This window comes from Adiantum capillus-veneris, chromosome 5 (genome assembly GCF_014529385.1).
Source record: "Adiantum capillus-veneris isolate H3 chromosome 5, ASM1452938v2, whole genome shotgun sequence".
Taxonomy (NCBI): domain Eukaryota; kingdom Viridiplantae; phylum Streptophyta; class Polypodiopsida; order Polypodiales; family Pteridaceae; genus Adiantum; species Adiantum capillus-veneris.
Genome location: NC_140935.1, coordinates 44,013,805 through 44,038,338, shown reverse-complemented (window position 1 = coordinate 44,038,338; position 24,534 = coordinate 44,013,805). Strand labels below are relative to the sequence as shown.

The 24,534-nt window shown below is 42.3% G+C and overlaps 1 protein-coding gene across 1 annotated transcript in view; it reads left to right on the top strand.

The window, feature by feature from the left end:
- Nucleotides 1–19,748: 19,748 nt before the first annotated feature.
- The window catches only part of LOC147457217 (mitochondrial import inner membrane translocase subunit TIM10-like), a 62,077-nt gene continuing 57,291 nt past the window's right edge, over nucleotides 19,749–24,534 (top strand). The window contains exons 1-3 of the mRNA XM_086513548.1: nucleotides 19,749–19,895; nucleotides 20,205–20,257; nucleotides 20,352–20,390. Of these exons, the coding sequence (XP_086369674.1) occupies nucleotides 19,872–19,895; nucleotides 20,205–20,257; nucleotides 20,352–20,390 (116 nt within the window). The 5' untranslated portion in view covers nucleotides 19,749–19,871. The remainder of the gene's footprint in view (nucleotides 19,896–20,204; nucleotides 20,258–20,351; nucleotides 20,391–24,534) is intronic.

Here is a 24,534-nt window from a genome sequence, read left to right as displayed (position 1 = left end):
AAGGCTTGTTGTAGCCTAGAAACAAGATAGTTTACAAGCATAGGGGCATCATTAGTTGCTCTTTCATTAGCAAAATCAAAGCTATCAACATTCATTTCAATCTCTTTTCCTTTATGAGCCATACTAGCAAATTTTAGGTGTAAACTTTTACTTGTACTTTGGCACTTCAAGCCCTAGTTGCTATTCCTCTTTACCTTCAAAGATAAGCACTCAAGCATCTATACCCGTGGCTTGAATATTATTAAATTGCAAGGAATAGAAGAGAGGGTTCAACATAGCCAAGAGAGCACCGGTTCCTGTCAAGCTTCTAATAGATTAATAATGGTTAAGCCATAAGAAAGCCCCGTAGGACTCCATTATTAAGACCATAGCTCTCGACGGTGTCCCCGTTAACTGCATAAAGCACGCGTGCTTCAAGGATGAAAAGTCCCTATTCTACTTACTCTTTTACAATTAATAACACCAACTATTTTTAGCAAGCTTGAGGACCTTTCTTATTGAGCAAGAAAAGAGAAACCAATAGCTCTGATACCAATGTAACGTTTAATGCACTAGTAACTTGTGTGTAGCGGATAACATAGTGAGCATTTCATTAAGAACAAGTTTCTAATGAGCATAGAGAGAGTACTTAATTGAGAAAGCAACATAGAAATCTACACCTAGCTAATTTGGCATTGACAATACTTGAAAAGAGAGAGAAATAGAACAATTGACAACAGTTGAGGATCGGATTTACATGGAGCCGGTCCCCCCTCCATAAAGGCTTTGTATTATAGCTTCTCCCATCAAAGGAGACTTTTGTACAATACAATTTCTTGTGTTCCTTACAAAACTCGTTGATGCAATGAAGATGAAAGCTTCATGCACCAAATTATGCTTGAAAAATCACACCTAGTGTCCCTAGCCTCAGTCCCAAGACCTCACACACCTTCAAAAATGGCGAGAGCTAGCAAGGAACAAGGATAGATTGAGAGATAGAAGAGGTATCTTACGAGAAAGAAGTATTCTCCTCACATAATCACTCTAATAGCATATCTTGGCTTAGTAATTAGCATGGTAGAGGAGATGAGCATGCCATTGAACCTTGGCTCTTGGTTGGATTTGCATTCCATAGCCAAGAGTTGTTGGTGTAGGCCTCTACTTCTCAATGCTTGGAGAAGGAGATGGAGTTCTTCTTGCACACATGAGTTGTGAGTGTGTGTGTGTGTGTGTGTGTGTGTGTAGCATTGTGTTAGAGTAAAATGCAGCCCCTTCTCTCATCTTGGTCGACCCCTCTTGCTAAATGCTCATGGTGGCCTCCCATTGGCTCCTGTAAAGCTTAGCAAATCACAAATTAGAAGCATAGTTGATAGACTTTTGACAAGTGTCCCCCTTTCCCCTTTTGTGAGAGCTTTAGGTATTTAAATAATTCATCTAAACTCTCATTGGACCTTTTTGTCTTCTGGCCAATAGGAATCAGGCAAGCCATTGGGCTGTTGGATGCTCATTGGACCCCTTGGTAGACTGTCCAATAGTATTCTAGGGAGCTTAATTTGTATTGGTTCTTTTATCAAGCATTTTTAAACTGACTAGACTAATTTTACTCTAGCCTAATTCTCATTGGTCCACCTCTATGGCCATCCAATAGGATTTGAGGGGAGGTTGGGGGCAATTGGCCTAGGAGCCTGACATGTGTCTAGTATTTCCTTTATGTAAAGGGGAAGCCTTGGTGTGTGTGTGTGTGTATGTGTGTGTGTGTGTGTGTGTTTCTCTCTCATCTCCTACTCTCATGGCTCGCCCCCTCCTTGATAGGGATGTGAGATGACTTTTTAGTCTTCCCATGACCATCCAATTTTTCCCTATATTGGCCTTTGGACAATTAAATAAAAAATTAGGAACCTTAGCCTATGGAAGTCTTGATGGAGCCGAACCTTAGGTCTTTTAAGCCCCATTGAAGCACATTTCTCATTTGCAGATTGTCCCCCTTTGGATCCCTATTTTCTCTCCTTTGGATCCCTGATAGAGATCGGTCTGGCAGCCTTACCAAGATTCTAGCTTTTACTCCCCTGGTACTTCCCCATATTAAACGATCGGTTTAACATGAGAAAATCATTTGGGAGTATTAGATATTAGTTTTTATGACAAACTGCCAACGAGTTTGTATGATTGCAACATATCTCAAACTTGGGAAGCCACCATGCCAGATGCATAAAGTTGAAGCCTTGCTTCACATAATGATAATGGACAAATGAATAGAATAATAGTTCACTAATGAACCTAGGCCGACTGGTGTTTGGGCTGGAAGCATTTTGAGGCCTCTTCAAACACTCACATGCTACGCATGATAAAAATCTTAAGAGCTAAACCGTGTTAGCTATCATTCATGCAAGCTCCCGCAGAGCTAAGATAAGAACGACCTTGCCAATCATCAACAAATGTAATGGAAATGAACTATGAACATTGAGAATAGCAGAATTTAGAAAACTGTAGGTAGTGAGCATTTTTATGAGAATAATTTGAGAAAATTGTTAACCCTCACGGCACACGGACACCCATCACCTACGATGGACGCGTATTATGTATTCGATAGAGTCAGGTACCGGGCTTGTCGGACCAATAGGGAAAGGTAGAGTGATCGCCGATGAGAGGCGCACTTTAACTTGGACATTCAAGGGATTAGTTGGTTAAGCATGGGCGCCCAAGTGTGAATGGGGTGAGCTCCTATAAAAGCCAACTAAACCTAATTTTTACTCATTCTCTCATTTGTGCAATTGAAGAGTGCTCTTGCTCCATCTCCATCTTCTTCTTCTTCTTCACCTCCTTGTGTGTGTGTGAGAGAGAGAGAGAGAGGGAGTGTGTGTGTGCGATCGAGCATTGCGAAGGCACGACAGCGGCGAAGCGGTTGAGCGCGGCACGACTGCAGCTTCTTCTTCATCGCGGCGAGGAATCCACCACGAAGGCGAGCGTAGAGCGGTGAGTGACACACCCTTTGTTTTCTTGAGCTTGCTAGTTTAGGCTTGTTGTGTGCTTGGAGCCGTTTGTGGCTCGCATACGGTGTATTGGCAAGTCCCTTGCTTCGACAGTGCGGCAAGGAGCGCACATTTTTGGCGCCGCTGCCGGGGATATGCCCTACACTAAGCTCGGTTAGCACTTTACGCTTCCTTGTGGTGCAATCTCTATCATAGGAAAGGCAGGGAAGGAGTGTGTGGAAGGTTTCTGTTTTTTGCGTTTTCTGCAATTGCTGTCAAGTTTCAATTTCTGCTATTGTCTGTGTTTTTTCAATTTCTGCAATTTCTGCATTTTCAAGTTCGGCGTTTTCAATCTCTGCAATTTTCTGCAATTTCTGCGTTTTTGCTGCATTTTCTGCAATTTCTGCGTTTTTGCTGCATTTTCTACAATTTCTGCGTTTTTTCTGCATTTTCTGCAATTTCTGCGTTTTTTCCGCATTTTCCGCATTTTCTGCAATTTCTGCATTTCTGCGTTTTTTTCAATTTCTGTATTTTCTGCATCAACAAAAAAAAATTGAAAAAAAAAAGTTTTTTGAGAAAAAAAAATTGAAAAAAAAAATAAAATTAAAAGGAAAAAAAATTCGGAAATAAAAAACGCGAGTGAGTGGGCGGCGAAATTTTTCGAAAATAAAAAACGTGACTCTTAAAACGGACGGGTTGGTTTGTATAAAAGATAGATCGGGATCATTTTCCCAAGCCCAAGCCCAGGCCCAGGCCCAGGCCCAGGCCCAGGCCTCAATCCTATGATATATACTAGACTCACTCTTATATATATACCCTACTCCCTCAAGAGAGAATGAGAGCATGTGGGACAAGTCCTCCACTCTCCTCCTTTCTCTTCCCACTTGCACCCTTAGACTTTCTAGTTTGGGCCTAGTTCCCTACTGGAAATTGACAGTTTTAGGGATTTCGAGGGCATAGAGTGACCAAACGGAGGGCTGTAAAGCACGGCACGACCCTCTGACCGATACGCTCGTTTCGAGCTATCACACGGCCCATTCCACGACACACTCTAAAAAATCTAGCAAAAACAAACAAACAAAAAACACGCTAAAAACTAGTCACAAGGCCTCCTAGAGCAGCTTTTTGACACCTAAGGGTATCAAAAGCACATGCACTTACGCTCTGGGCGGGTGCTAAAACACGAGCATATTGAGGGTGCCTCTGTTCATACGGACACCCATTACCCATCCACGATAAGCTCTAGACCCTCAGCGGGGACACAAGGTAGCACCACCCAAGACCCTAAAATAGCCGCTAGTGATTCCTCCTCCGACTCAGAAATCATGGAAGCATACCCTACCCAAAACACTGAGAGAGAAGGCCATGCACCTCCCGAAGCTCCACAGCCTAGTACTAGTATGTTTAGCCGTTTCATGGAAACATTAGGTAGAGCTACTCGCTCGGAACCTGATGCAGATGAAGCACGCGAAGGGGGTGGGGAAGTGGAATCTCCTTTCACATCGCACGTGGACCCCACACCCCCAAAGAGTGTCCATGTGGATATCCTACCAACTTCTTACCAAGAAGGCCCTGTTGAGCTGCCTCCTTCAGAAGTTCCCTCTAGAGTACCGTTGGTGGCAAGTAAAACCACGGGGAGCAACATTGCTTCTACCTCACAAGAAACCGTTAACACGTCGACTCTAGAAGGATTGTTCATTAATGATCATTGGACATACGACCTCCACACTGAGGTGTTGACGGATCTACACTCTGGCCACGCCTACCATGTAGGATGGATAGAGATTGTACAATCCACCTCTAGTGCCACGAGCATCGAAGATCAACAAAAAATGATCTGTAATGTTATCCATGGCATTATTCAATCAGAAAGGCAAAACCGAGGGGTAAATATACTCTCAACTGGCCCCATGAGATTTCTGGATACGAGCAAGGCTCAACAGCCTACTCTATCTCAAATGGAGACTCCTCTAATGAGCCCCATGGACCCATCTTACGTCATTTCACTTGGGGTCTCTATGCAATCTGAGCCTCCGAGCGACAACTTTAGCTTCCCTAACTTGGCTCAACCCTCTATTAAGGAAAACACAGTGCTCACTCCAGGGATAAGCCTGACAGAGAATGTACCGATGACATCTACGATTAGCGCAGTGCCACTACCTAGTGTCGTAGTACCTAATATGGGGCCTCGACCATATGTGCCTCTAGCCCCTTATGCACACATGGCCCCCACACCTCCAATTGTACCACTTGCTTATGCTCCTCGAGTGCCGCTCCCTAGCTCTTATCCGAGTGGACCTATGCCCGGTTATGTTCCATATCCTGCATCATCTACACATATGCCAAGACCGGTACCCGTTCCTCTCCCACATATGATTCCAAGAGTACCTCCACCGGCCCTACCTCCTCACATAGGTGACTTGGCAGCGTTTGCTCAAACCATAGGTCGATCTATCGCGGAAAATATGCGTCATGCATCTGATAGAGAGCCTAGAAGTAAGGCAGTACAAATTGCCAAACTCACGCAAAAATTCAATGGGGATGAAGATGCTAGGAAACACATTGAAGTGTTTGAACAAGTATGTGATTCCTTAGGGGAACGCAACGAACTACATAAGTGCAATGCCTTAAGCTTGACATTAAGTGGGAAGGCTGGAGATTGGTATAGGACCCTAAGGGTGGATGAGAAAACAATCTACCCTACCCTTCGAAGGTTGTTTCTAAAGGAGTACATACGAGAAGGTGTGCTTTGGGGTGTAGCATCTCAGCTACAGAAGGCCGAACGTAAGGAAGGAGAGTCAGTAAGGGACTTCATTAGTCGTCTAAAGCACTTAAACTCTCGCTGCCCTGTAAATGAGCGCTTCAACAATAACCAACTGCTTGATCGATTCATTCGAGGGTTGGGGAATGAAGGAATCTATAATGGACTAGTGATTAGAGGTATCACAACCTGGGAAGATGTCACTGCCAATGCAATCCAATTAGAGGACAACTTGATGATAGCAGGCATGAGGGTGTCTACTGACACGAGATCCACTAGCTCACAAGCCATTGAGTATGAACCCATGACTGCAAAGCCCATTGCCAATGAGCCAAAGGTATTTGAGACATTCTTGACAGACCTCACCAAGGCAATCCAAGAGTCTCTTAAGGATAATCGACCCCCTCAAAATAGTCACATGTATCCAAGAAGGGAGCAACAATGGTGTTCCATTTGCTTAGGTCCACATAGCACTAGTGAGTGCCCTACGTTTAGAGTAAAATTTAATGGAACTTGCAACGCATGTGGTAGGTATGGTCACCAAGCTAAGGATTGTTTAATGATCAAACGTATGATGGCAAATAGACCACCTGTAGCCTGGACGGATGCGCCTCGAGCTCCTGTATTGATGCCTACTCCACCTGTTGAGCAACTACCGCAACACATGGTCCCTAGATCTCAAAATGTTGTACAAGCTACACCGCTACCACCTCCTGTGCTAGGACCGCAGCCCCCGCATCCAAGAGTCGCCCCTATGAACCAAGTGGGTTGCGAGCCATCAAACGCTTATGCAGATGGTTGTGAGGAGGAAATAGACACTAGTATTGCCTACGGACTTGATACATTGGAAGAATGTCCTATATACTACATGGAAGATTGTTGGGGACAAGTCAAGCCGGTTTATCAAGCTGCTGCTCTCGCATCCAGAGGTCAAAATATCAACACCCAGGCTAGGAGGCCACCTCTTCAATGCTACGAGTGTGGTGGACCACATCGAGTAGCGGAATGCCCTATTAGGCTGCAAAAGAATGCTGCACAGATGCAAGTGAATCAAGGGAGCACGTCTGCAATGCCAATACTCACATGTAATCGTTGTGGCATAGATCACTTGATTGCCCAATGCCCCTATAACCCAAATGCGCCTAAAATCACACCCCTGAATTTGGTCAAAATTGCTAGTGTGACGTCACCAATACCACCCGTCGCACCCGCTTATGCGATTACACGGTCCATGCTTCAAGGGCCAGGACATATCCTCGAAGAGAGAGATACCGCGTCAGTTATCCAAGCAAAGAAAAAGAAGACACGAAGGACGAAGTCGCAGAATACGGAAAATTCAAAGCCAAGTTCCAAAACAAACATAGGAACAGGAGATGACCCCGTGTATATGAATGACCTCGAGGATGATTCAGATTCAGTCGAGACAATGGAGACTAGAACCAATACCACAAAGGGAAAGACCGACAAAGAAAACCGTAACATGGAACCAAATGAAAACCGAATGAGAGAAAACCATAAAGAGCCTCTGAAAACACCACAAGTGTTTCCAAATCCAATCCAAGACCCCCAAGATAAACCGCAGGGGCAAAAAGGGAAGAATCGTAAAAAGAAGATTGGGACGTATCCAAACCCTGTAGACGAGATTAAGCAGGTGAAACATCTAAGAGGTTTAGTGGAGGAGACTCAAAGGAAACTAGAACCAGAACCCATGCAGGTCAAAATTCATGACACAGTGTTTCCCACGCAAGTTCATCCACCCCACATGAACCATAGACCGTTAGCCATATCTAGTATCATCCAAGAAGGGAGTGAGGACAGGACATCAGAAAGTGAGCATACACCCTTCTTGTTGGAAAGGATGTTTAACGAAGGAATACCTGATCCCATTGAGGAATATGAGATTCCATCCTCACCAGTTCCTAGTCAAGGACCTACACCCTGCAAAACGCCAATGAATGTTGCCAAACTAGTGGACTTCATGTCTTCTGAGGTCCGAACCACGATCATAGCAAAGCTGTATGGAGATCCTGAGTTATTCCTTGCACTTCGAGCATTCCTTAACGGAGAGCTACGAACGGGATTACCGCAGTTTGCGCAACCAAATAGGCCTGACTCGATTATGATTGATGAGGAAAATCATGTGCAATCACTTGACTTAGATGGACACGAGTCTGTGATCGAGGTACCCATTAACGAATTAGGGCAGTATTTTGAAGGCGACGAGTCTAATGCGACCCTACCCATCACTACCAAGGGATTAACTATAAAGGGAATTCTTGATGGTGGTGCGGGAGTTAGCATCGTTACAAAAGATTGTTGGGAATCCATGGGAAAACCCCGCCTCAGTGTTACTAACATTGTGGTAAAGATGGCAAGTGGTACCATAGCCAAACCTATGGGGATGCTCAAGGATCTTAAGATCAAAGTTCTAGGATACAAGGTGCGACATACGTTCATTGTAATGGATTTCTCTAAACACCTTATGTCATATGAAATGATTTTAGGACGACCATTCATGAGGGAAGCACAAATGGTTCACGATTGGTCTAAAAATCATGTCTATTTGCAATTCCAAGACTCTGTCCTTAGAGTGGATTTGGTGACTGGTAAGGTACACCCCTTAGGGAGTAAAACCATTATTGATCATCGCTCTGACACCACAGTTCACTCGGCCCCACTACAATATTGTTACACTTGTAAGAAAGATACAGACATTGGCCAAGATTCTCCTTATATGGATATCCTACCTGGGATGACTGAGTCGGACAATGTGGATTGGGTACACCTAGCTGCAACCATAGATACCTGGGGAAATAGAGGAACCACTTGGGTCACACCAGAGGGGGAAGAGGTACCACAAATTGCACCTCTGAACATGATAAGTGCCATACATGCATCTTCTAAGGGCAAGGCAATTGTGGACCAATCTGACAGTGACACTGATAGCTCAATAGAAGACTTTGACCAACACGACTTGGACACTGACTCCCAGAGTGAAACGGATTCTGAATCTCATGAATTAGAGAGTGGAGCAAGTTCACAGTCAAAACATTCGGAAGGATCGAGCACATCAACCGATGATAGCTCCTCCGAGAGTGAAGAGGACACCAACGAGGACTCCTTTAGTGAGCCAGATCTAAATGCAAATCAAAAGCAGGTCTCAAATAAGAAAAAGAAAAACCTTAAGAGGCGTCGATATCGAGCCAATGTACGTGCTAGGATAAACAAGAAGAGATCCTCAGCAGAATGGCTCAGTTATATAGGAGCATGTGATGCTCATCGAAAATTGGTAGACAATTGGGGTGAATATCTCCAAAATGTTATGTGGTGTAGACCACGACCCCATGACATAGCCCAATTAGAGATCATAGACAAGCCAAAGTTGAGCCGCACTGCAAGGAGGCGTCAAAACCAAGAGTTAGCTCGACAACACAAGAAAGCAGAAATGGAAGCACAAACCAACGCACAACCAGAATCCACAGACTTGCATCCTGCACCAGAACATTTCAAATCTTACACCACAGGGGAAGCAAAGGTTGTGTACACAAAAGCCCAAAGAATACCTATCGATGGGAATAATGGAATCTATGATGGTCCGGCAATAGTTAAAGAAATAGAATTAGCTGACCCCGGTGAAGAATCAAAACCTGTTTTTATTGCCCAAGACCTCACAGAAGTTGAAGAGGCGGTCCTCAAAGAGCTTCTCAAGGAATTCAAGGACGTATTCGCTTGGACATACCATGATATGAAAGGTGTTCCACCTTCTGTGGTCCAACATACAATCCCTATGATTAGCACTACGAAGCCCGTACAACAAAGACCCTACCCGATGAATCCTAAGTACGCAAAGATCATTCAAGAAGAACTAGAAAAGCTTATCAAATGTGGGTTCATATATCCTATTGAACACTCTGAATGGGTGTCGCCAATAGTTATCGTGCCAAAAAAGAATGGGAAACTCAGGGTGTGCGTGGACCTCAAAAAAGTTAATGCAGCTACTAGAAGAGACCATTACCCCCTACCATATTCCGAACATGTACTCGAAAGAGTTGCAGGCAAGGAAGCTTATAGCTTTCTAGATGGGTACTCAGGCTACAACCAAATCACGATAGCGCTAGAGGACCAAGCTAAAACTGCCTTCATCACAGAATTTGGCGTGTTTGCATTTCGTGTGATGGCTTTTGGCTTAACAAATGCCCCTGCTACATTCCAACGATTAATAAACACTGCTTTTAAAGAATATTTGAGAGAGTTTTGTGAAGCTTTCTTAGACGACCTTTGTGTTTACTCTTCTTGGAAAGAACATCTATCATGTTTGCGGAAGGTGTTTGAAAAATGTAGGTTATATCGTATCTCATTGAACCCGTTCAAATGCCAATTTTGGGTCAAGCATGGAGTTATTTTAGGGCATATAGTATCCAAGAATGGTATCTCAACCGATGAGAGCAAAATTAAAGTGATTCTAGAGTTACCACCACCAACCAATTACAAGGGAGTTCAAAGGTTCATGGGACACGTGGGTTATTATCGACGGTTTATTTTATTTTTCGCTGAGATAGCACGTCCTTTGTACAAGCTTCTCATTGAATTTAAATGGACCGAAGAGTGTGACCAGGCCTATGAACAATTGAAGAAAACACTAGCAAGTGCTCCAATTTTAAGGACACCTAACTGGGATGTCATTTTCCATGTGCATATTGATGCATCAAACTTTGCTATTGGGTGTGTTCTCACTCAACCAGGAGAACATAAATTGGACTATCCCATTAGCTTTGCAAGCCGTCAATTGAACGATGCTGAAAGGAACTACACCACTACAGAGCGAGAAGGTTTGGCAATGGTTTATGCAGTAAAGAAATTTCGCTACTACCTTCTGGCAAACAAGTTTGTATTTTATGTGGATCATCAAGCGTTGCTGTATCTGGTAAACAAGCCATGCTCCACAGGAAGAATCACACGATGGTTGTTAATTCTTCTTGAGTTTGATTTCACGATTGTAGTGAGACCCGGTAAAAGGCACGTCATGGCTGATCATTTGTCTCGCATACCCAATGGTGAAGCCCCTACAGGAGTTGATGATGAATTACCCGATACTTCCCTATTCATAGTTGAGACTATGCCTGAATGGAGTGAGAACATTGTTAACTTTTTAGTTAATGGTTTTCCACCCAAGGAACTTCGTAAGGATATCGCTCGAAGGCTAGTAAAAGAATGTGAACCCTATTGTTTGATTGCCGGAACCCTGTATAGATTAGGCAAGGACGATATTCTTAGGCGTTGTGCCCGCGAGGATGAATATTTGTATATCTTGCAAGAAGCACATATGGGCATAGCAGGAGGACATTTTTCAGGGGACCTGACTGCTAGAAAGGTGCTGCAATCAGGCTATTGGTGGCCAACTTTATTTAAGGATGCATCACTTTTTACAAAAGGGTGTGATGAGTGCCAACGTTACAAGACCACTCAGCGCAAGGACAGAATGCCCTTACATCCTATTAAAGTAACCCAACCATTTGAAAAATGGGGCTTAGACTTTGTAGGTCCAATTAGTCCCGCAGCTCGCAACACTCAATCTCGATATATTCTAGTTGCTACGGACTATGTAACAAAGTGGGCTGAAGCTAAGGCTTCACAAAAAGCTGACGCGAGGACAACAGCTAAGTTTCTTTTTGAGAACATTATCACAAGATTTGGTTGCCCTTTTGAAATTGTTAGTAATAATGGTACCCATTTTATAAATGAGGTAATAAGAGAGCTTACCACGACCTTTATGATATCCCACCATAAGTCTACACCTTATTACCCGCAAGCTAATGGACAAGCCGAGAGCACCAACAATACTCTAATCTCTATTTTAACCAAGACGGTAGAAGCTCATCGCACTGATTGGGATTCGAAGTTGACATCTGCTCTATGGGCTTATCGTACTGCTTATAAAGTGGCTATTAATTGTACGCCATTCAAAATGGTATACGGCCAAGAAGCGGTTATGCCTTGGGAGTTTGTCATTCCTAGTCTTAGGGTAGCTTCGCAAGAAGGATGGAATGGTAACCCCTTAACCGAGCGTTTGTTTATCTTAGAAAAACTAGACGAAGAGAGACAGTTGGCTGTGCAAAATGCTCTTGTGGAAAAGGATAGGAGAAAGAAGTGGTTTGATCGCCATGTGAAGGACAAGGATATCAAAGTTGGTGATAAAGTCCTTATGTATGGAGTACGTAAAGAGAAGAAAAAGTTGAAATATGCTGGTAAAGGACCATATAGAGTATGTGAAATTACCCCACAAGGTACCCTTCGTGTGGAAACTCTTGATGGAGTTGAAACCATTGGATTCCTCAATGGGAGTAAATTCAAAAGATATTATGATCCTTTAAGCCAAGAAGAACTACGGGCCATTCATCAAAAGAAGGCCGCCAAAGCACAAACCGAGTTAAACAAGATACAAGCTCAAGCTGAGGCTAAGGAGCGACAACAACGTATAAGACAAAAACGAGAGGCTAACCTTGGGGTCACAAATGCATTCCACGTGGAAATCGAAGAGGATGGGTTGGACTCTGACACACCTCTACGATACCCCATTGAGTTAAATAGTGCCTATGGAAAAGTGCTATATAACGCCTTATTGGACACGGGTGCTAAATACAATCTGCTATCCTATGGGGTGTGGTGTCAGTTAGGGAAGCCACCTCTATCTGAGAGTATTATCCAAGTCAAGGGTGTCAACAAGAAAAAAACTGCGGTTTTTGGAATCTGGCACACTTCTGTCAGTTATGACAATGGGGTGGTAGCTCAAGACTTTTTGGTCATGCCTACTGGAACTATGGAGGGTAATATAAACCTAGGCCGCACGTGGATGATAGCCACCAAATGCACTATTGATTGGGGGACTGGGGGTGTTACAACGCAAAAACCAACTCTTAGCCCTACCACTCAAGCCATAGTCCCTGAGATATTGCCCAAGGAAATAAAACCCAAGACATTGCATGTCCAGGAGGTTGAACCATACGTCCCCATAGCCCAACTCTCTAGAGCTTCAACTAATGTAGTTGAAAGAAAGCTTGAGACACACAAGAACCATCCTAATATAACAGAGAAAACATACAAGTGGGTCCCTAAAACCTCTATAGTGAGCATGGTTGATGCAAAAAAACGGAAACCTAGTAAGAACCGTACCACTCACTCCAAGAAATGTAAAGAAACGCTGCGTTGGATTCCTAAACGACTATTGGAAGCCCAAGGATACTATGAAGGAAATGATCAAATCTGGGTGCCCAAACGTAAAGTGTACTCTTACCTGTCACCTGGCCTATGTAAACCCAATCCTGTGGCTCCAAAACAAATTGAAAATCGCGGAAAGGAAAAAATCATGGAATGTTACACACCCGTTCTAGAGCTAGTTTGGGTACCAAAGAAAGAACGATTTGTTCCACCTAGCTCAGGAACAGGGAAATCAAATGAAGCTTCTTGCTCTTCATGTAGTTCCTATATGCACATAGAAGCTTCGACACAACCTCCACCTACCACTGTACATATCCATCCAAGCACGAAAGAGTTTGCACCTTCCGGGGTAAGTTCACCACCTACAACAACGTTGCAAATAAAATCCTGGGAGAGTACCTTACCACCCTTACAACTTGACGAGGCACCTAGGGTAATAGAAAACTACTGGCAAAAATCCTCACCTATTACCAACTGGAACAATTGGTTTCAAAGGGTGACAAGCTCATTTCAAATGGTATGATCTACCCAAGGAAGGGGGGAGTGTTTGTGGACATCCATCATTCACTTGCTTCCCTCTCAACCTTTTTCCCTGACCTCTTAATCTCCGATCTTAGGGAATGTATATATATAGCCTTATACTCACAAAAAAACAAAAATAGTAAAGAGCAAGAGCGCCTAGCAATGAGAGAGCACCCTATCAGATCTTACATATAAGTCCAAATTCACCGTGTCAAGTCAAGCAACACACAAAAACAACTCTTATGTTTTAAAGGCCTAACCAAATCTATCTGTCTTGTCAGAAATGGCTACTTCACCAGAGGCATGCACTTATATTTTTGATGAAAGGTACCCCTTGTCTTTTCAACAAGTGTTCTACGTATGCTACCCTATACTTTCTTGCGAATGGGATTTGATAGAGAGCCTTGCATGTGAGAGAAATTTTGAGGAGTTAGAATGGCTGATACGTCTATGGCTAACTAGTGATCCCTACCCAGTGGCGAATGTGTCTCCAATGGCACATGCTTATTCTTTTGCACAAGATGAGTATCCACGCATCACGAGGTTCTTGATTAGCATGCTTGCACAAGAGGATGATGAAGAGGAACTAATAGAGACCGAGGAAGACTATGGCCTCACGGACAACGATTTTATTTATCTAGATGATGAGGATAGAGGCCTAGCCTTAGGGTGGCCACCCGGTTTATATAATATCCTCTTTCCTTGATTCTAAAAGGGGTGACAGATAGGTAGGTTAGGGGTCTAGATTGTGTTTTGAGTTTGTTTTTTAGGAGTTTTAATTTTTCCCACTGATGTGCCTCCTGGAGGTATTCCTTTTGTTTCCTAGTGTGTACAGGAGCGTGTTGCTATTGATAGGATTTGGACCTTCATGGAACCTTTCTCTCGTTCACACTTCAAATCAAGCGCGACCATCAACACAAACAGGTGTTTCTTGTCCATTAGCATTGCCGTTATCTTTTTTGCATCCATGTTTGTCTGCTTTGATTGTGATTGGTAGCATAATATTCAGCGCATTGGTTAGTATCAAACATTTAATTAAATGTAGTGTTTTGTCATAATCACTTGTTTAGGTGTAAAAATCAAGCAGTCCGACTAAGCTAGTTTGACCAAGCTAGGTATTAGAAATCTTCTCTTAATACCATGGGGAATGCCTTCCTAATAATCAATGGTTACTTAGGTTCTTAATCCGATTTAGGCAGCATTGTATGAAATGTACTAGGGCTTTCTAGTGGGCTTAACCCTATTGACCTTTAGCTTAAGTATTATAAAGGGAGTTTACTAATGTGATGAGCCTGGGGAATGTAACAATGTTATATGACCTCCCAAAGTTACAAAATTAAAATGATGAAAATGAACAAACAAAAAATCAAAGTGCCACAATGTAAAATTTTAAGCTGGAAGCGAAATCTCAGCTTGATTTGGTACTTCACTCACATGTATCGCCTATGGTACTAGAGCCCTAGAGGTTCCCAGTGTGGGCGCTTTTCCTTGAAAAGCAAAAAACCCAAGGCATACAAAATAAGCACACACATCATAATTGAATCACTGTGAAAAGACCTTGGGGGGTCAAAGAAAAAGTAATCAGTCAGGCGATGATTTCATGAGAAATTCCTTTTATGGTAGCTTAACTACAAAGTTTTCTAGATATAGCCTCTAGTCAGCCCTCGAACATGAATACTTGGCTCTCGCGATTAAACAACTTAATTGACCACAGAAAGTTAAGAAGCTTACCCATGGTATTAATATTCGATCTCTAGTGCTTTTCGACCGTCAAATTATCGACCCCAGACTTGTTTAATTTTTTGCCTTTACATCTGTTTATGCATTTGATTACATTGCAATTTAATGTTCATTGCTAACAAATTGTTTGAAATTCTTTGACCAATCAATTTTTCTACCTAAAACTGCATATGCTTTTTAAGAGAATGCCATTACTGTGCCAATGTTGTTTGATTTTGCAGTGACTGAAGAAGGCTAAGGACATTCATCTCAAATTCTCTTCCACCTCGACGAACCAGCTTCAACTCAATAGCTTCCGAGGATGGAATCTACATCAGGAAGGGGGGCATGTTAACCCTCACGGCACACGGACACCCATCACCTACGATGGACGCGTATTATGTATTCGATAGAGTCAGGTACCGGGCTTGTCGGACCAATAGGGAAAGGTAGAGTGATCGCCGATGAGAGGCGCACTTTAACTTGGACATTCAAGGGATTAGTTGGTTAAGCATGGGCGCCCAAGTGTGAATGGGGTGAGCTCCTATAAAAGCCAACTAAACCTAATTTTTACTCATTCTCTCATTTGTGCAATTGAAGAGTGCTCTTGCTCCATCTCCATCTTCTTCTTCTTCTTCACCTCCTTGTGTGTGTGTGTGAGAGAGAGAGAGAGGGAGAGTGTGTGTGCGATCGAGCATTGCGAAGGCACGACGGCGGCGAAGCGGTTGAGCGCGGCACGACTGCAGCTTCTTCTTCATCGCGGCGAGGAATCCACCACGAAGGCGAGCGTAGAGCGGTGAGTGACACACCCTTTGTTTTCTTGAGCTTGCTAGTTTAGGCTTGTTGTGTGCTTGGAGCCGTTTGTGGCTCGCATACGGTGTATTGGCAAGTCCCTTGCTTCGACAGTGCGGCAAGGAGCGCACAAAAATAGAGGGTGAACTTGATTAGAAGTAGCAACATAACCATTATACTTAATTAACTTGGCATGAGCAATACTTTGCAAGAGAGAGAATTAGAGAACTTGACAACAATTGAGGAACGGATTTATGTGGAGCATGTCCCCCCTCCAAAAGACTTTTGTATTATAGTTTCTCCCATAAAGAGAGATTTGGTACAATACAAACTTCGTGTTCCTTGAAACCTTGATGGTGTAATGAAGATAAAGAGCTTCATGCACCACAATTATGGCCGTAACTTAGCTAAATGAAAGCATTAACTTGTCCCCGGCCTCAATCCCAAGACCTCAAACACCTTTGAAGGTGGAGAGAGCTAGCAGGAAATGAGGGTAGTGAAGAGAAAGAGGAAGTAACTTATGAGAAAGAAATAGAGTCCTCTCATACCATTACTCATAGAGCTTAGCATAGCATAGTAGCATAGTAATGGAGATGAAGAAGATGGATAGCATAGCATTGAAGCATGGATGTGGGTTGGATTTGCATTCCATAGCCAAGAGTCGTTGGTGTAGGCTCTCAACTTCTCAAGCTTGGAGAAGGAGATGGTATTCTTGCACAACACACTATGAGAATTGAGAGTGTGTGTGAGTGAATGAGAGAGGGTATATGGTCAAGCACACCCCCTCCTTGCTTGGGTTGAACCCCTCTTCTAGCTCTAGCCAATCACAAGCTTTGTGTATAACAAGAGACAAGGGTAGCATTAGGACAAGTGTCCTCCTTACCCCTTTGGGAGAGAGGACTTGAATAAAGCTAAACAATTAATTCATTCAACTAAATTCTCATTGGACCTCTCAAAGGTATCCAATAGGCTTTAGGCACACTATGTGGGCAACGTAGCTAAGGCCTTGACATGTGTCCTATTGGCCTCTTTGAGCAAGGGGTGTCCCTTGGTGAGGGAAAGACCATTCAACCCCACCCCCTACTCTTGGGGCTCGCCCCCTTCTTTGTAGGCCTTGCTTTGACTTCAAGTACCTCGAGCATCTTGGTCCCCAAGTACCTTAATCATTTCAAGCATGACAAGCACCTCAGGTCAGCAAGCACGACAAGCACCCCAAGCTTGGGCTGGGTTTCCACCTCAAGCTTAGCCTAAGGTCCTAGGTCTAAGGACTTTTAACACTAACCTTTGGAGGTCTATAATGAAGCTAACCCTAAGGTCCTTCAAGCTCCATTAGCTAGCATTGCTCTTTGACATACCATCTCTCATTTGGACCCATCGACTTTGGTCCCTAACCCGTCCCTAAGCACATGTCTATATTATAACTCTTGTTGCCGTTTATTCTCCCACAGTAAATGATCAGTTTAATATGAGAAAATCATTTGGGTTAGTTAGATATTAGATTTTATGACAACAAAGAAGCAATGATGGCAAGTAATATGTCATAATAGAAGCATGAAAATTATCTGCAATTAATGCAAGTCATATAACACTATTGCATTGACAAAGCGTACCTCAGTTTGTAGAGTGCAAAGAGCAGATACATAGAATAGCGACAACATACCCATAATGCATTCTAACCAATATACAAAAAGACACTTTTGTATATCGCTCTTAGACTTAGATATTCTATCCAACGTGATGACATAATTACTCTTCGAGTAATTCTTGCATCAAAAATTTACTTTTGAAAACTTGTTCATGGAATCCTGCAAAATAAACTCATATATGGATTAAGAAAACCCACATAAATTATGAAATCGCAAACCTAATGACCATGTCATTGTTGGTGTACTCGGCAAAATGCCTTGCATGTTGTCGTATTCTTGATTCCCTTACTACATCTTGTATGTTGATATAGAGATCATCAAAGATTGTTCGGCTACTTAACAACTAACTCCTGTCAAGCTTTGACATCATGTTCAAGCACCTCCAAGTGCCAAGCTTCCTGTGCTGAGATCCTTGGTAAAACTTTGTCGTAGCTTGAATCGGAAACATGAATGCATGCATACATTAGGGACTAATTGCATGCCTCAGAGCCTCACTTCCTTTACTTGATAGGTTTTATGTTGACTCTGACATGCGTTGCCATGCACCCGAGATAATGACTCTTGCAACTTTACCCGAATTTGGAAAAACTGCCAAGGCCTCAAGCATGATGGCACCTATGCAAAAGTTGTAACATAGCACCGTCATTGTGATGACACTCCAAGTGACTGTGGTTGGTAGGTAGTGATTGCCAAAGCTACGGTGTGGTTAGGCTTCTTGTGTGAAATCTTCCCAGGCAAAAAATTTGGCCACCAGCATGACCAACCCTCAATTAGGGCAACCGCTTGTGAAAACTTTAAGAAAAATCGGCTATGGCATCGGCATCAGCATGCAAATAGGAGAAGAAGAAGATGTTATAGGAGATTTCACCCAGGGATGTTGAATTGAGCTTTGTGCAAGATGCCAACATGCACCCTTTTGGTGGCACCCTCGTGCAAAAACATCGAGGTTGCCATTGCCCTCCTCCTCTCCATAGGCGGATGTGCCCACACAAATTTTCTTTGACACCTAGCTTCCTAATCAAAGCTCATGCATGCAAAGTGTGCCCCACTTTTGGCAAGGCAAACCCATGATCTTCCTCCTTAGAAACAAAAACAATGCTTTGATACCAGTGTAAGACTGTAGGACTACTGCATAATCATCTCCACCCAACCTTATCCCTATATAGACCCGTGGTCCTTATTTTAGGAGTCTCCTTGACCATGCATGCGTAGATTAAGGGCTTGCCCCCTCAATCCTACCTTGGGCTTGGCAATGGGTGTTGATTTGATAATCAAAACTGATCAAGAAACTATCAAGTATTTATTATCTCAACTTTTAATATATAATATGTATATTAAGTGGGCTACTTTTATTCAAAGTTTTTAGCCCAATAGTCAATACTAACTTGGTAAACAAAATGTCGTAGCTGATGCTTTGAGTGGAAGACCCTCTCTTAATAATCTATCAACCATTATGGGTACTTCATTTGATTCTATGCCTGATACTTATGCACAAGATGATGATTTTAAAACCACATGGTTGTATATGCTTGACAATTATGTGCACACATTCTTGGAATATACTATTCAAGAACAGTTTCTTTATTTTAAACAGAAATTGTGGTCACAAAACCTTTTCATCTTTTACTCATTGAAAAGTTGCATAAACCACCTTATGCCAACCATAGAGGATTTGTTACTACATTACAATACTTATGTTGTGATTTTTATTGGCTTACTATGAGAAGCGATCTTCATGTAACTTACATCTGCAACATATCCCATTTGAAACCCCAATTTGTTTAGCATTTTTAGTCCAAATTCCGCGATGAAGTTTCGGCCACATGAGGCAACTCTGCTTGATTGAGAGAGGATAAGCCCATAAACATTCAAATCTGTAAGACCATTGTTGAGAGTTCCAAGAGTTTTAGTCCAAATTCCGCGATGAAGTTTCGGCCACATGAGGCAACTCTGCTTGATTGAGAGAGGATAAGCCCATAAACATTCAAATCTGTAAGACCATTGTTGAGAGTTCCAAGAGACCCCCCATCTTTTATTGAGCTTAGAAACTATTACAAGTCTACACTTGCCTACTTTCCTTGAAGGTGTAGTAGATACAAATATTGTCCTTTGAAACATCTTTGCAGAATTGGGTTATGTAGGCGTGAACCAACGATCGATCACGTATTTAGTCCTACTAGAGTAGATACAAATATTAACCAACGATCGATCTCGTGTTTAGTCCTACTAGAGTTGAGCATAGCCAGGTCTGAAGTGTTGAAAGCAGCTATGGCGAAGAATGCGTCTGACGAGGTAACTTCTGTTTATGTTTCAAGTGCATGGCACGCATACGAAGCTCTTACTGCGTTGCTCTATGGTAAGAGCTTCTGCTTTTTTTTCGGCTGTTCCACAATGGCGAGGCATGTGAGTTTTGTGGACCGAGTGTGATCCTGGTAGTGGAACGCCAAATACTGAGAAGTTGGACTGGTCCTTCCTAACTTGTTGGAGTTCTTTGTTCATCTTACTCTTCATATCACCGTTAGCATTTGTTGCATTCATGGTCACGGCGATTTTACTTCTTTTTTTCTTGTCTGACTGTGAAGCTTTGTGGCTATAATGCAGATGCTTGGAATGGCACAGCAAGAAATGGAATACCGGGTCGAGCTTTATAACAAGTAATCTGGCTACATTTTGTCTGCAAACTTCTATCAGACAGACTAAAGTATGACCTTCATCAGTCTGATTTCTGTGATTTTTTTGGTGATGCAGATTGACACACTCCTGCTTTGATAAATGCATTGAAAAGAAGTACGTATACAATTTGTCTTTGTTGACTTGCTTGGTGTTGCGGAGAAGCTGTACCAGGCTTCTGTGCCTGCATGTGCAGGACGATATTATGTTTTTATTGCAAGAGGCTTATTTGTATTTTTCGTAGTTGCAAGAAGTTTCATTTTGGAACTTGAAGTATGAAAAATACTGGTGCCTCTTAACGTACTTCCACTTGTAGTTTAGTGTAAAAACTTCCTCTTAGAGTAGCTTTAAGAGGCACTAGTCTTTTTCATGCTTCCTCTTTAAGTACTACAAGTGACTTCCGCTTAAGCCTTAACTCTCTTTTTGGAGAAAGTTCAAAGCATGCATTGGATGGATTTCTAAAATATGTAATGTTATAAATCTTTTAGAGACATCTGTACAAGGGTAGGCAAGAGAAAAGTGGGAGATGACTAGCAAGTTTGCAAAGAATCTTACAATTACCTTGTAGAAGATTAAGAGTACAAAAGCTTACACAGATTGTGGTCTAGGACTTGAAATAGGTAGAATATATATGTGTCGCGTTTTATCAACATCCTCTTGGTGCTGTTTAAAACATTTAGCATATGAAAGTCTCATATATCTGTTGGAATAAGCAAGAAAAGGGGAAAAATTGATGTTTGGGTTTTCTAGTAGCTTCCCTTTTTGAAAATGCTACAAAAAGGCTCCTGGTTTTTGGGGGGTGTGGGGACAAGGATCACCAAATGGACTTTCTAAAGAGCTCTTTATTGGTGTTGATGTGGGGTGGAGCAAAGGGTGATGGTGATAGGAGAACTTTCTAAAGAGCTCTTTATTGGTGTTGAGGCGGGGGTGGATCGAAGGGGAGAGGGTAGAAAGGGGGAGTGAAGTGGTTTTTCAATGGTGGTAGGAAGTCAATGGTAGTTTGTTTTTAAGGTAGAATAAGGAGGGTGATTACAAGTATAGATTAGTTTTAAGGATTGATAAAATATATGAAGGTTACATTGCAAAAAATGGTGGGAGATCCTAATATAGGGGTGGTATAACATGAGGAGTTTGCTTTTAAATAGCAAGCGGTTTACAAGAGAAGGTTAATATTGCATGCGTTTAATAATCATCGTATCTAGTGCACCATTGAGTGCATCTTGATGGAGAGCCACATCACATAATGTTCGGTTACATATGGATGTCCCCAATGTTGACCACAATCACTAGATAGTACAAGGGACTCAAGTCTAACATTGCTATGACCACCAAACAATGATTATAACAAGTAAATGTGATGACTAATTAAGTGAAAATTGTTCCCCAACCATGGCTTAGTATAATCATGAGAAGGAGGGAGAGATATCCAAGTATCAAAATGGAGACGACGTTAGACATCTGTACAAGGGTAGGCAAGAGAAAAGTTGGAGATGACTAGCAAGTCTGCAAAGAATCTTACAATTACCTCGTAGAAGATTAAGAGTACAAAAGCTTACACAGATTGTGGTCTAGGACTTGAAATATGTAGAACATATATGTGTCACTTTTTATCAACATCCTCTTGGTGCTGTTTAAAACATTTAGCGTGTGAAAGTCTCATATATCCGTTGGAATAAGCAAGAAAAGGGGGAAAAATTGATGTTTGGGTTTTCAAGTAGTAGCTTCCCTTTTTGAAAATGCTACAAAAAGGCTCCTAGTTTTTGGGGGGCATGGGGACAAGGATCACCAAATGGACTTTCTAAAGAGCTCTTTATTGGTGTTGAGGCGGGGGTGGAGCGAAGGGGAGAGGGTAGAAAGGGGGAGTGAAGTGGTTTTTCAATGGTGGTAGGAAGTCAATATGTAAGTGTAGTTTGTTTTTAAGGTAGAATAAGGAGGGTGGTTACAAGTATAGATTAGTTTTAAGGATTGATAAAATATATGAAGGTTACATTGCAAAAAATGGTGGAAGATCCTAATATAGGGGTGGTATAACATGAGGAGTTTGCTTTTAAATAGCAAGCGGTTTACAAGAGAAGGTTAATATTGCATGCGTTTAATAATCATCGTATCTAGTGCACCATTGAGTGCATCTTGATGGAGAGCCACATCACATAATGTTCGGTTACATACGGATGTCCCCAATGTTGACCACAATCACTAGATAGTACAAGGGACTCAAGTCTAACATTGCTATGACCACCAAACAATGATCATAACAAGTAAATGTGATGACTAATTAAGTGAAAATTGTTCCCCAACCATGGCTTAGTATAATCATGAGGAGGGAGAGATATCCAAGTATCAAAATGGAGACGAGGTTATTTACGCCCACTAAAGAGTATAAAACATTGAAGAAAAGAGAAAGACGGGGGGGGGGGGGGGGATGGTGAAGCCCGAAATAGTGTGGAAAACAGGGTAGGAAAACGATTGCATTGAAGTGTGATTGTGTGAGGGTTAAACATTCATCAAGGATTATTCTTTGCATCAATAATAGGGGTAAGCGTAGGCCAATAAGAAGAAAGGTAGATCCTCTTAGGTAAGGTTGAATTTTGTGACCTTAGCGCTCAAGAGGTAAGGAACAAAGTTTTCTAGGAATTAGGGTTGTTTGTGTGTGTATCAGTCAATGTGACAATCATATAGTACATTAATAGTACTGTATAATTGTACCAATGTACTAGTGTTTTAACTTATGAAGGTATAGTACATTATAATTGTACCAATGTACTAGTGTTTTACCTTTAAAGGCTTCACTTTTTAAAGGCTGGGTTTTAAGGTTGTAGCAGAGCCTACTTTTGAGGCTTATTGATCATGATGCTTATGTCGAGCATGGTGACGAAAGAAAATTTTTTCAGTCCATTAGAAGGAAACCCGAGTATGATGAGGATGGATGTATCCTCACAAAAGGGGGATTTTTCTATAAGTTTGTGACCACTTCCAACGAGCCGTTGGATGAAAGATGATGAACAACTGAAGTTTGCATGCTTATAACACAGTCAATACTGTCAAAGAAAATTGAAATTAATGAACATATTTGAATTGAAGATGGTGAAAGGGATGGAGAAGAAGATATGGGAGTGGGATACCTGTGTTATAACAGATTTGGACACCCCAAGTCGGAAATCTGTCACGACACGCGAGAGAATCACGTCAAAACACTTCACAAACTTTATCACAATTCAATAGAGTCGACACGGCCGGGCGTAGTTCCGTGCCTAGAGGTATTGGCCCAAAGTCTGGCGCCCCTCGGTATTTATTTTTATATTAATGCTTGAGCAAAGTTACAAAATCGGAGGGTCCTCTCTGCTCAGTGCTTGTGAGCAAATCTTAGCGGACAAGAGACCCTAGGTACATATATAAAGGGCCATGGCCTCTCAAAAGCAGTTACAAGAAAAGCTTCAAGTCCCTAAAGCTTCAGGTCCCAAAAGCTTGCACAAAGTTAGCGTCCGTACTTTGCGGAAATCTGTACGGATGCTACGTCAGCAGTGAGCGTGAAACGCGAGACTGTCCGTACAGACTGCCATGTTAGCTTGTCCACGCGCTGTCCTCTTTTTTTGTTTTTGTCTTGTGTCTAAGGGCCCCATTGGACAGGACGCTACAAGTTGGAACAACTCATAAACTTTAAATCTGTCAATTTTCGGTCGGACATGCCACGTCATCATTTTGTGACATACCCCCCTCTTGAAAGAATTGTAATTGCCCTTGATTACGTCTGCAGAAATCAGACACAAGCCACAAACTAGTTCAATAGACACTGACTCTAAGTACAGAGGCACTAGGTGACACAAATCCAGCACTTGCCAGCGACGACAGTCATTGAACATCCAAAGCATATCCAAATCAAATCACATAAAATCCATCGAGATCTAGGACCATGATCTCTCGACAATGTGTTTAGCAATCGCATCTAGATCTACACTTGACCTCACCGATGTCGGATTAACTAATTCTTATCGTTATCATGTCCATAGAATCTTAAGGCCAAATGCTGTAGTCATTTCGTCTTCCAAACCTGCACTCAAACACAATCACATGAGAGAGCACACATAAATCAGATTCATTTTTCGGGAATTCCCATTTCAAAGTACTTCATTCATAAAGCTATAAAGCAGAATACTGTCACCACATCAGTGTCCCTGAAATCCAAAGGGAAATCAATGACCTTATTCCATCTTGGTAATCTGTGACAAAGTAGCGGAGTGACTCCCCTCGTGCAATCCCGTCT